The 14072-nt window shown below is 34.5% G+C and overlaps 1 protein-coding gene across 1 annotated transcript; it reads left to right on the top strand.

Moving 5' to 3' along the window:
- Positions 1-10780: 10780 nt before the first annotated feature.
- On the top strand, positions 10781-11720 carry LOC139875413 (uncharacterized). The gene is made up of 2 exons (XM_071862750.1): positions 10781-10905; positions 11417-11720. The coding sequence occupies exons 1-2, from the start codon at positions 10781-10783 to the stop codon at positions 11718-11720; spliced, it is 429 nt and encodes a 142-aa protein (XP_071718851.1).
- The last annotated feature ends 2352 nt before the right edge of the window (positions 11721-14072 follow it).

Raw genomic sequence — 14072 nt, 5'->3', positions numbered from 1 at the left:
CAAAATTTTAAAATTAATTACTTAATTGTTTTAATTAGTATAAGATGTTTAAAAAAAAAAGTACAAACTCCGCGACTCGCGGAGTTTGAAGGGTAAAAACACCGCAAGTCGCGGAGGATCCAAAACCCAGAAAAAAATAAAACGAGCTGAACTGATCAGTCCCCATCCCCACATCAAATAAACTGCGAAATAAACCCGAAAAAACCCGAAAAACACACACCAAATTCGCAATTTTTGACCGTTAATCATCAAATCTTTTACTAAAATCATGTTAAGAAGGATGCTATCAAGGAATTACTCAAGAAAAGCGGTAAATTTCTACACCTAAACACCATTTAATCCGAAAATTAGTGTTCTTGAGCAATTTTAAACCCAATTTGATTTTGATGCTTTTTAGTGTAATTATGTTTAAATTGTTTATGTATTATGCTTGAATAACCTAGATTGATGCTATTTAACATGATTAGAAGCCTTAAACTTCAAATTTTGAGTAATCTAGGGTTTGTGTTCTTGAGCAAATTTGGGACTTTTTGATATAAACAGGTTATGGCCGATTTTTATCATGAATTGTTGCTAAATTAAGTAGTGTAACATGTTTAGGTAGTTAAATGATCCAAACTTTGAGCCTAAACATGATTTTGAGAATTAAAGTGGACTTTTTCAAGTCTAAAATTCATGAACTTGATTTTTGAGAGATAATGTCATTTGAAACTTGTTTAATTGCTAGTAATGATTATTTTGACATGTTATTTGAGTTGAATGCTTATGAACTTGGCGAACATTTTCGTATATGCTTATTTGAAAAAGTGTAGATTTGATGAAAATATGAAAATGAGCTTAAGTTTGATATAAATTGATCATGTTATTGTAATTATTTTGATTGATGATTTTGCTGACACTAATGCATATTTGGATGCACAAAAATTGTGTTTGATGTGTTTTGCAGACTGAAAGGGGTGAATCTTCATCCCAAGCTCGCAATGCTCCTGCTGAGAATACGGAACAACAGGAGGTGGATAACTACTACAAACAAGATATACCTCATCTAGTCATGACATTTTCTGATATGCACTTGGAAGATTTGCACCCGAACCTGAAATTTGACAGACTTTGGATAGATTATCCAAAATACCAAAGGGGTTTGCATACTCTTCATTCTAAAGTTGTTGAAATACCTAGGGTCATAGAATGGGGACCATTAGAAGCTGTAGAATTGGCCGGGCCAATTAGGGAATTACTTGCACAGAGGTATGGTAATTCTACTTTTAATGATTGGGTACGGTTATTCAACATGCATAGACCTGTATATAAAGTATGGTGTGATGAATTGTTGTGTAGTATAGAATTAAATGATCGGGTAGTTAGTTTAACCGATCGATCTTTTATTAGATTTTTGTTGGGAGGTTCGATGCGCCACATGTCTTTACTAGACATGGCTCAGGCTTTACGTATATATACGCTTGAGGAGTTAGCATCTGCCGATTGTAGAGGGTTGATACTAAATGGTAGAAAGATAGACGAAAATTTTGATACGCATGGTGTATGGAGTCAAATGACTAGCCATCACCGATTTAAAGGGGGAAATTACTCTTATTTGGATATATATAGAGCTGAATTAAGAGTAATTCATAGGTTTTTAGCCAATTCGATTACACAAAGAGGTAAGAACAAGGAAAAGGTAAATGAACAGGATTTGTTTTACCACATGTGTATTCGAGACCCACAAAGCACTGTAAGTATACCTTATTGTGTGGGTTATTATTTATCAGCTATGGTTAGGGGGATGAGACCGCATAGCATAATAGGAGGTGGTATATTTATTACTTTGATTGCTGAATATCTCGGTGTGGATATAAGTCGGGGGGATTATTAGTCGAAGAACCAGAACCCCGCGATACAATAGGTTTAAATGTATACCATGGTGCGAAGGTTTTGAAGAGGCGAAATAATGCCGCAGTACAATACCATGGTAGACATCCACAGGTTGAGAGAAACCAACAGCCAGGTAATGTGGGAGGGGGAAATGAAATGACAGAAATACAAAGGTTTATAGCTTTACAAGAGTATGAAAATGCTAGACATCGAGCATTTGAAGATTGGCAAGTTCATTAAAACCAAATCATAGCTTATTGCCAACAAATAGGTAGAAACTATATTCCTACTCAATCGCCCGTATTTCCTCCCTGGTCTATAGAGATCCAACCACCGTATCCTACGTATAACCCAGCCGCAGCATTTTATAACACCTATGGTTATGCATGGAACCCCTACTGGTATCAGTATCATCCCTAGTCTACTTAGTTTTATTTATTTTATTATTTATAATGTTAATACATTTAATACTTATGTTAATATTGTAATAGTTTTTATAATTTTCTAACTTTTATTATTAGATTTTAATAATTTTTTGAACGTGGGGTAATATACCAAACTTCAAAAATATATATATATATGTTTGCAGTTTATCTTATGTACACAACAGGGTAAAACAACGCATTTTCAAAGACTGGCATTAAGTTCAGCAAAAGCAACTAATTTTGACGACAAGATGAAAAATATATGTGAAATAACAACAAGACGGAATGAACAAATGATGTGCACCATTTATCATTCAACACAAACAACAATATGTTTGGAAAATTTGGTAAAATTTAATCATTTCTACGCTAATCACCCTCAATAATTTAAATTGTTACTGATTTCTTGCAAATGAGGGCATTGCAAGATCTTAAGTGTGGGAAGGGGTTAAATTCTTTCGAATTTTAAAATTTTTACTTTATACACTTGGTTACCATTAGAAATACTAGTAAAGTAGTAGTTGTATTAGAATCTAGTGCTCTCTGATAATAAAAACAGCCCTAGTCTTATATACTGACTACCCAATTCTAGTAAAAATTTTCAAAATTTTCAATTAAATGAACTCAAAATCATGTTTATACATATTTATGAACGATAAAACTAGGTTTTAATACCGAAATTATTGTTACCTCGGAAAGGACATAAATTGAGAAACAAACCATAATGTTAAAATTCATTTAAAATGGAATAGGGGACAATAAAAAGGAAAATAAAAGCCAAGTGTGGGAAAATTTACCAAGATATTTTAAACATATGTCACATATTTCTGTAACAAATAATTGAAAATACTTTTGTTTTGAACGATAATTAACTGTTTTACCCGATTTACTGTAAGAAAGATGGATCTACACGATGAATCAATTCCATCAATAAAAGGAAGTAAAGTCTTCCGAAAAAGAAACGCGCTTCTTGATTTAGGTCAGGAAGTTGTCGTCCAGACCAGCTGTAGGTTGACGAAAAATCTAGAAAAGTCATCTCTAAAATCAGCAGGAAATCCACGGACCTCAGCATCAAACAGGGTCGCCAAGTGGTCAGATTTATCCTAACCATGAGAAGGATTTATCTCGTACAATGAGGGGCACCGTGCAAATTAGCTGGATAAGACTAATGAATCAGATCCCCAGAAAGGATAATCTCCTTAAAAAATTAAAAATCAGCTTTTAAGCCTGATATTACTCAATCCTTGATATTGACCTTAAAGATTGAGATTTACAAACTCATGGAATTCAATGATATCTAAACTCGAGCCTGAACGAGAAAATATTTTGATCAAAATTACAAACCGATTTGTTTTCTAAAAACCCATTTTCAATGCGTTCATTACCATTGAACGTAAAATCCTAGGAATTCACCTGGAATTCATTAGGTCACCTGAACCAAATCGAGTGTCAACCGTAAGAACGGTGGTTGCATAGCATGGTCAAAGACAGGACCTTGTGCCAGACCGACAAATTAAAAGGGTGAGCTTTACTATTGCTCCTACAAAGGATAGTAATTGCGTCCGACACTTTATAGACCATAATTAAAAGCATGTCAGGGGACATTGCCTTAACAGTTGCTTGTTCAACGCTTTCCTTTACAACCAGATGGTAGTTTACCGAAAGGTAATATACGGAGCAAGTATACTGGACGTGTTTCTTTCCTAATACAAGGTTAGCAAGTGGGTGACACAAAACCGCAAGTTTTGAGCTAAAATTTTCAAATCTGAAACCCACCAAACCCACAAAAATAATTTGCAAACACCGGTGAAGGGTTATTCCGAAAAACTTATCTAGGGTAAAAACTAGATTTAATTTTCAAAAGATCAAATGTTTTCATAAAGATCCAATTTCCTTAATGGATCTAAATTTTTATAGTCATGTGGGACTGTAAACCATATCGTTACTACCATTGTTTATACCGCCGTATAGAAATCACTGATGTACAAAGTGTGAAGAATAAAGAAGTGATTCTAGTATTTCAAGAATATATTGCTTGAGGACAAGCAACGCTCAAGTGTGGGAATATTTGATAATGCTAAAAACGAACATATATTTCATAGCATTATTCCCCAAGAAAGACAAGCTTTTAGTTGCAATTGTTCTATTTACAAGTGATATTCATTTAAATATTAAAAGGTGAAGACAAAAGACAGATTCGACGAATTGAAGACGCAAACGACCAAAAAGCTCAAAAGTACAAAATACAATCAAAGAGGTTCCAATTATTGATAAGAAACATCTCGAAATTACAAGAGTACAAGATTCAAAACGCAAAGTACAAGATATTGAATTGTACGCAAGGACGTTCGAAAATCCGGAACCGGGACCAGAGTCAACTCTCAACGCTCGACGCAACTGACTAAAAATTACAAGTCAACTATGCACATAAATATAATATAATATTTAAATAATTCTTATAATTATTTATATATTATATAATATATTATAAACCGTCGGCAAGAAAGGCTCCAAACTTGTGTGAGCTGTAAAAGCAAACTCCGCGAGTTGCGGAGTTTGCAGTGCAAAAATTACGCGAGTCGCGGAGACCCCCTGAACTCAATTCCCTATAAAAGCAAATGCAGTTTGATCGCAAAAAAAATCAATATATATCCATCCATCTATCTATACGTAATATTTATATTTATAATTTATATTTTAATTTTAATTTTAATTTTAATCCTAATAATAAAGGTATGTTAGCGAATGTTGTAAGGATATAAGTCGAAATTCTGTCCGTGTAACGCTACGCTATTTTTAATCATTGTAAGTTATGTTCAACCTTTTTAATTTAATGTCTCGTAGCTAAGTTATTATTATGCTTATTTAAAACGAAGTAATCATGATGTTGGGCTAATTACTAAAATTGGGTAATTGGGCTTTGTACCATAATTGGGGTTTGGACAAAAGAACGACACTTGTGGAAATTAGACTATGGGCTATTAATGGGCTTTATATTTGTTTAACTAAATGATAGTTTGTTAATTTTAATATAAAGATTTACAATTGGACGTACCTATAAATAACCACATACACTCGATCGGACACGATGGGCGGGATATTTATATGTACGAATAATCGTTCATTTAACCGGATACGGGAATGGATTAATAGTCTATGGAATTATTAAAACAGGGGTGAAATTATGTACAAGGACACTTGGCATAATTGATAACAAAGTATTAAAACCTTGGGTTACACGCAGTCGATAACCTGGTGTAATTATTTAACAAAGTATTAAAACCTTGTTAAAGTTTAAGTCCCCAATTAGTTGGAATATTTGACTTCGGGTATAAGGATAATTTGACGAGGATACTCGCACTTTATATTTATGACTGATGGACTGTTATGGACAAAAACCAGACGGATATATTAAATAATCCAGGACAAAGGACAATTAACCCATGGGCATAAAACTAAAATCAACATGTCAAACATCATGATTACGGAAGTTTAAATAAGCATAATTCTTTTATTTCATATTTAATTCCCTTTATTTTATATTTAATTGCACTTCTAAGTATAGCACTTTTATTTATTGTTATTGTATTTAATTGCACTTTTAATTATCGTACTTTTTAATTATCGCAAGTTTATTTTATCGCACTTTTATTATTCGCAATTTCATTATCGTTATTTACTTTACGCTTTAAATTAAGTCTTGTATTTATTTATTATTTTACATTTGGTTTTAACTGCGACTAAAGTTTTAAAATCGACAAACCGGTCATTAAACGGTAAAAATCCCCCTTTATAATAATAATATTACTTATATATATATTTGTATTTTTATAAAAGTAAACTAATATAGCGTTAAGCTTTGTTTAAAGATTTTCCCTGTGGAACGAACCGGACTTACTAAAAACTACACTACTGTACGATTAGGTACACTGCCTATAAGTGTTGTAGCAAGGTTTAAGTATATCCATTCTATAAATAAACAAATATCTTGTGTAAAATTGTATCGTATTTAATAGTATTTCCTTGTAAAATATAAAGCTATTTTATATACACCTCGCATAACATCAGTGTCCAACCTATAACCGAGTCTAAAAATTTCCCGATCGCTACTATTTTTCGAGTCATATATTATTATTTTTACTCGTCGGAAATCCTATAGGCTAACTTTTATATGTTGTGTATATTAAGATGGCATCGTCTAGTTCTATGGGATCCAACACTATGACCGCACCTATAATCGTTAGCAACAATTCGGACGACAAGTCTAAAAGGAATGAATTCGAAATGTACCAACCATTCTGGCGACGATGGATGTGGGTCCGTGAAATTTTAGCTAGATGGAATCACCAAGAGGGAACCTCGTACCATGAACATAATGTGGCACCGACCATTAATGGCAGAGATGGATTAATGGGTCAATCACAACAGGACACAATTTACACTTTGTTGGATAGAATTTTTAGGCATGAGGGACGGATTGAACGACTTCAAGGAACGGTTGACTAATTTTACATCCAAGATAATCAGGATGGTAACTATTCTTGTTTTAATGAGATTGAGGGAGTACAATGTACGCAACAGGAGGAGATCGAGTTGTTGAAATATCGTGTGGATGATTTGTCAGCAAGGACTCGTGACCTTGCGGAGCAAGTGGCTAGTTTGGAAATTCGTTAGAATGAAGTGATTTCGGTGGTTAACACCATTGCACCACCTTAGATCTACCATCAGTGACTAGGAGTGTTGATTTTCTAGCTTACACTATTAAGATTGTTCACTTATTGCGGATATTATAGGATAAGTAATTAGTGTATTAGTTGTTTGTATGTATGGATAGAACTAACGGGTAGGTTAAAGCCCAATTTTGTAATATTGTACAGCCAATCTTAATCGATGACTTTTATATTATGATGGTGATTGTTTAGTTCGTTTCGTAATATGAACAAATATGCATATATTACTTATAATATATTTATCTCAAGTAATTGAATTGCCTTTCTTTTGTTAGAAAATGCCTCCAAGAAGAAATCCAAACATGGGAATAAGTGCTGCTCAGATCGAAGAGATGGTAGCTCAAAGAGTAGCTGAAGCAATTGCTAACGCTGAAGCAGGACGCACAACAAATGTCGCGAACGAAAGGAGACCCGAAGTGACAAATGTTCAGTAGCGATGTAATTACAAGGCATTTATGGGTTGCAAGCCCAGAGTTTTTCAGGAATGGAAGGACCCATAGGGTTAATGAGATGGCTTGAAAAACTAGAATCGGTATTTAAAATTAGTGAGTGCGCAGACAATGATCGAGTGAAGTTCGTATCATGTTCTCTTTCGGATGGAGCCTTAACCTGGTGGAATTCTTTTGCTAAGTCTGTGGGTATTGATGTTGCATATAATACTCCATGTGAAGAATTCAAGAAGCAAATGATTGATGAGTATTGCCCAAGGAATGTGATTCAAAGGCTAGAAACCAAGTTGTGGAACTTAAAGTTGGAAGGAACTGCTATCGCAAGATATACTAATCAATTCATTAAGTTAGCTTTAATGTGCCCAACCATGGTCACTCCCGAATATAAGAGAATTGAGAGATATATTTGGGAATTGTCAGAAGACATTCAAGGAAATGTTATGTCATCAAAACCAGAAACGATCCAGAGTTCTATTTGTATAGCGCATGGTTTGATGGCGCAAGTAGTGCGACGTCAACCAATCAATGTTAAGATGGATGTGAAGATTACGACTGAGAAGCGTAAGTGAGATGGGAACCAAGAAGGTAATTCCAAGAAGCAAGGAACTACCAAAGTTGAGAGTTCGAATAGTAAGTATGCAGGAAAGAAACCCTACTGCAGCAGGTGCACGAAACATCATTTTGGTGTTTGTACTGTAGTTTGTTATCGATGCGCAAGAAGCAAGGACATCTCGCAAAAGATTGTAGAGTTCGTTTATCAGGGAATGATAAAAGCGATAAGAACAATCAGAATGTTTGTTTTAGATGTGGACAAGCGGGGCATTTCAAGAAAGAATGTCCTAAGGAAAAGAAGGGTGAAACGGCTAAGGGCCGAGCTTTTCAGATCTCAACGAAAGAAGCTCGTGAGGACCCAGAATTAGTCACGGGTACGTTCCTCCTTGATAATCATTTAGCATCTATTTTATTCGATACCGGAGCAGATAAAAGTTTTATAGCTAAGAATTTTAGTGTTACGATTAATAGGCCTTTAACTGCCTTAAACACTAGATATGCTGTAGAATTGGCAAATGGTAAGTTGATGAAAGTAGATAAAATTATGCGAGGTTGTGTCTTAAATTTTTCAAACGATCTATTTGAAGTTGATTTAATGCCCGTTGAGTTAGGAAGTTTCGATGTTGTTATTTGTATGGACTGGTTGTCTAAGAATTGTGTGGACATTAATTGTGCGGAAAAATCTATTCGTATACCTCTTGAGAGTGGTGAGGAATTAGTAATCCAAGGAGATAAGAGCAAGGTGAACCTTAATATTATATGTTGTATGAGAGCTCGAAGATATCTAAAGAAGGGATATCCTTCCATTCTCGTGCATGTGAAAGAACTCAAAACCAAAGAGGTTGGATTGGAGAATGTTCCAGTTGTTCGAGAATTTCCTCATGTATTTCCAGAAGATTTTCCAGGTCTACCTCCGCATAGGCAAGTTGAATTCCAAATTGATTTAATTCCAGGAGCCGCGCCAGTTGCTAAATCGCCTTATCGGTTAGCTCCTTCAGAACTACAGGAATTGTCAAATCAACTTCAAGAATTATTAGATAAGGGATTTATTCGACCTAGTGTTTCTCCGTGGGGTGCTCCAAATTTTCTTTGTCAAGAAGAAGGATGAAACTTTCAGATTATGTATTGACTATCGAGAGTTGAATAAGCTTACAATCAAGAATCGTTACCCGCTACCAAGGATAGACGATCTATTTAACCAACTGCAAGGGTCAAGTGTATACTCCAAGATTGACCTCAGATCAGGGTACCACCAATTGAGAGTCAAAGAGGACAATGTGCCTAAAACAGTGTTCAAAACACGTTATAGCCATTATGAATTTTTGGTGATGCCGTTTGGTTTAACCAACGCCCCTGTAGTATTTATGGATCTGATGAACAGAGTGTGCAAGCTGTATCTAGATAAATTTATCATAGTGTTTATCGATGATATTTTGATCTACTCCAAGGATAAGGATGAGAACGAGCAACATTTGAGATTAGTTTTGCAACTTTTGGAAAGAGAGCAGTTATATGCTAAATTTTCGAAGTGTGGTTTTTGGCTTGATTCAGTCCAATTTTTGGGACATGTGGTTAATAGAGAAGGTACCCATGTTGATCCTACAAAGATTGAGGCTATTAAGAATTGGGAAGTCCCTAAGAACCCATCTCAAATTCGTCAATTTTTAGGACTTGCTGGAGATTATAGAAGATTTATTCAGAATTTCTCCAAGAGAGCATGACCATTAACTGTGTTAACGCACAAGGATAAGAAATTTGAATGGTCCTCATAATAGGAATCTGCTTTTCAAATGTTGAAACAGAAGTTAACAACTGCACCAATACTATCACTACCAGATGGAAATGAAGATTTTCTAGTTTATTGTGATGCGTCTCGACAAGGGTTAGGATGTGTTTTAATGCAACGACAGAAGGTCATTGCGTATGTATCTCGTCAACTGAAGAACCATGAGCAGAATTATACAACTCATGATTTGGAGTTAGGAGTTGTTGTGTTTGCATTGAAAATTTGGAGACATTATTTATATGGAACTAAGTGTACCATATATACGGATCACAAGAGTCTTCAGAATATTTTCGATCAAAAACAATTAAACATGCGACAAAAACGTTGGGTAGAGCTTATAAACGATTACGATTGTGATATTCGATATCATCCAGGGAAAGCAAACATTGTAGTTGATGCATTGAGTTTCAAAGAAAGGGTTAAGCCTCTGAGAGTTAAGTCATTGAATATGACTATTCAGACAAACCTTATATCTATTATTCAAGATGCACAAATGGAGGCTATGAAGGAAGAGAACGTGAAAAAATGAAGGAATTAGTGAGAAAGATAAGAAGTTTAGGTTAAGAGTGACGGAACCCGATATTTTGCAAACAAAATTTGGATTCCAAAGGTTGGTGGATTGAGAGAGCTTGTAATAAATGAAGCACACAAGACGAGATATTCAATTCATCCAGGGTATGGGAAAATGTATCATGACCTAAAGGAATTTTATTGGTGGTCGAACATGAAGGCTGAGATTGCAACTTATATAGGTAAATGCTTGACATGTTCGAAGGTCAAGGCTGAAAATCAGAAACCATCAGGGTTATTGCAACAACCTGAGATTCCGAATGGAAATAGGAAGGAATTACAATGGATTTCATTACGAAATTACCGAAGACTGCAAAGGGTTATGACACTATTTGGGTAATAGTGGATCGACTTACGAAATCTGCACATTTCTTACCATTGAAAGAAACCGACAAAATGGAAAAGTTGGCAAGCTTGTATATCAAGGAGTTGTCTCTAGACATGGAGTCCCAGTTTCTATTATCTCCGACTGAGATAGCAGATTTACGTCAAGATTTTGCAATCATTGCAAAAATCCGTAGGTAATCGTTTGGACATGAGTACAGCTTATCATCCCTAAACTGATGGGCAGAGTGAGAGAACTATTCTGACATTTGAAGACATGCTCCGAGCATGTGTAATTGATTTTGGAAATAGATGGGATCAATATTTACTCTTAGCCGAATTTTCATATAACAACAGTTCTCATTTGAGTATTAAGGCTGCACCATTTGAAGCTTTGTATGGAAGAAAATGTAGATCACCATTGTGTTGGAGTGAGATTAGTGATTTACAATTGACAAGACCAGAGAGTATCCATGAGACAGCCTAGAAGATCTTTCAGATTCGAGAAAGATTAAAGACGGCAAGAAGTAGGCAGAAGTGCTATGCCCATGTTCGAAGAAAATCTTTGGAATTTCAAGTGGGTGATAGAGTCATGCTTAAAGTTTCTCCATGGAAAGGAGTAATAAGGATTGGGAAGCGAGGAAAGCTGAGCCCGAGATATGTAGGACCTTTTGAAGTTATTGAAAGGATTGGTCCGGTTGTATATAGATTGAAACTACCACAAGAGCTTAGTGGTATTCATAATGCTTTTCATGTTTTGAACTTGAAGAAGTTTTTGTCGGATGAGAATTTAGTGATTCCTTTGAAAGAACTAAGTATCGACGACGAGTTTCATTTTGTCGAGGAACCAGTAGAAGTGATGGATCGTGAGGTGAAGAAATTGAAGCATAGTAGGATTCCGATTGTTAAAGTTCGTTGGAATTCCCAGAGAGGTCTAGAGTTCATGTGGGAACGTGAGGACCATATAAGACAGAAATATCCTCATCTGTTCGATAATCAAAGTACCTCTTAAATTTCGAGGACGAAATTTTCTTAACTAGTAGGTAATGTCACAACTCTAGCTTTTAAGTTGTCTAGTTTGACTTCTTTAAGTTACAATTTCCAACTTGACGAGTAAACTTAATAATTTATGTCTTGGTCTATTTGAGGGTTTGTATAACTCTAAGGTTGCATTTAGGTTTTACTTTTCTAAGTGTTGTCTCACACATCTTGCACAATGTTCTGAAACCCTAGCTTATCACCATAACCTATATAAATAATAACTTAATTAGGTAACTTATTAACCAAGTATTTAGGTTAAAGACTTGTAACTAATTTACTTGGACATTAAATCATAAGTTAAAACTTTTTCTACACTTAATCATTTTCACAACTAATCTTGATCACTTTGTATTTAGCCATTTCTTTCACTTAACCAACCTTAACCTATCTTGATTAGAACCTAATCTTACCTTATTTCCTAAACCTTAAACATACAAATTAACACCTTAGATTATACATTACAAGTACATGTACATTTAAGGACCAAAAATTGACAAAATATCTCCCATCATCATCATCATCAAAAAAATGCCATCATCATCATCATCATACACCATACAACACTTACTCCTTAAGCAAAACTCTATGCAAAACATCATCATTTAGCTTTGCATGAACATTAATGGCAAGATCATGAGTCACTCCCCTCCTTCCTCCTTCCTTTGCCACGTCCACCACCACCTCCACTATATAATCCATCTCTTGATCTTTCTTCACTTCCTTGATCACTTACTCATACACATTCACTTCCATTTCTAGATCTAGATCACCATCATTATCATCCCCTTGAAGCCATAAGATCAAATCTCTTCAAGGTATAACAACATACTTTAATTCTATTCATCTTGTCTAGCTATATTCAAAAGTATTCATGGTGTAATTGTTTGATCTAGAGTGTTTAATCACTCAATGATGACTATATAGCTAACCATGATCATGATATTAGAACAGTAACCTTAAGTTCTATACATGTCCTATGTCTTAAAATGAACCTAAACTAAGAATTAAAGTGGTTACCTACATAAAACAATTTTATCTTTAAGCTGTCCAAAATTTTTACTTGAAGTTCGTGACCTAAAAACCAACTTATGATTGGTCTCAGGAACTCATCTTTTAGTATGATGTTCATATATATGTTCCTGACTTCCAGTAAAGTTTTCATGATTTATTTCAAATAAAAAGTCATTTTTCATTTTTATTTGGTGAGCCAAGGTTCAGATTTGAAGCAATCTGACCAAGAGTTCAAAAATCATGCATAAATCAAATTATAAGATAGATCTTGAAATATAGGCTTTTGATTTGAAAATTAGACATAATAAGGAAAACACTACAAGTTGAAATACCAAAAACCAGTAAGGAATCATTGAGAAATAGTCCCAACAAGTTGACATAAAATTTTGTTGTAGTCAGATTTTAGTCTAAAACTTCGTCTCTAAAAACTAGGTTAATGAAGTCCTGGAGGTGACTACTTTTGAAAATGAGTACTTTTATATGTCCTAAGCTCTCTGTAAAAATATTGAGTCAAACAAATGTATTTTGCTATTTTTAAACTTTCCTAGGAACTTATAGTGTAAATCTGAAATGTTTTGCACACTTGTAAAAGAGTGATTTTTTGACCAACTTTTATTTTGATTTTAGAAGCTAACCTTACATGGTTGGAAATTATACTAAAAGTGCTTTCCAGAGGTAGTAATATCATCTTAAATGGATGTCTAGATTGATAGAAACACCTAGGCTAAAGTTATGGTAAAACTAGTCAAAACTGTCAACACTTAAAATTATGAACTATGTAACCCTTTAAACCGAGAATCGAAATTGACATGTAAGATCACTTAGGAAATTGATCTTAGACCTAACCTAAATACTATATTAGATATTATAACCTCTCACCTTATAAATATTCATTAGGTAACCGCACACAATCTAACTGGATACCGTGTACGCTTTGCACCGCATCAATCGTGAGTTCGTAGTCCCATTTTCAATCAATCTTTTATACATTTGGGATGAGATAATACTTATTTACTGTTTTACATATTGGAATCAAGTACATATAACTATATTCTATGTTTGAGTAACAAAGGTCAATTTTTGAAAGCCCGATTTTAATATCATTAATTACTGGTTTGGCGAACGCAAATACTATGAATAGATCTATTTGATGATGACTCTTCACATCAGGATAGGCCTTATAGGCTATCGGATGCATAACCTTCGACCATATGCACTTAAACCTTAAGTGACGCTTGTTTTCGGGTACTATTACGTTAACGTTCGATATCGAAAGCTCATAAACTAGAATAGCTTTTCAACTGTTTTTATA

Source organism: Rutidosis leptorrhynchoides, chromosome 11 (assembly GCF_046630445.1).
Source record: "Rutidosis leptorrhynchoides isolate AG116_Rl617_1_P2 chromosome 11, CSIRO_AGI_Rlap_v1, whole genome shotgun sequence".
Classification (NCBI taxonomy): domain Eukaryota; kingdom Viridiplantae; phylum Streptophyta; class Magnoliopsida; order Asterales; family Asteraceae; genus Rutidosis; species Rutidosis leptorrhynchoides.
The sequence above is the reverse complement of the archived record's forward strand: the minus strand, read 5'-3'. Positions and strand labels throughout refer to the sequence as shown.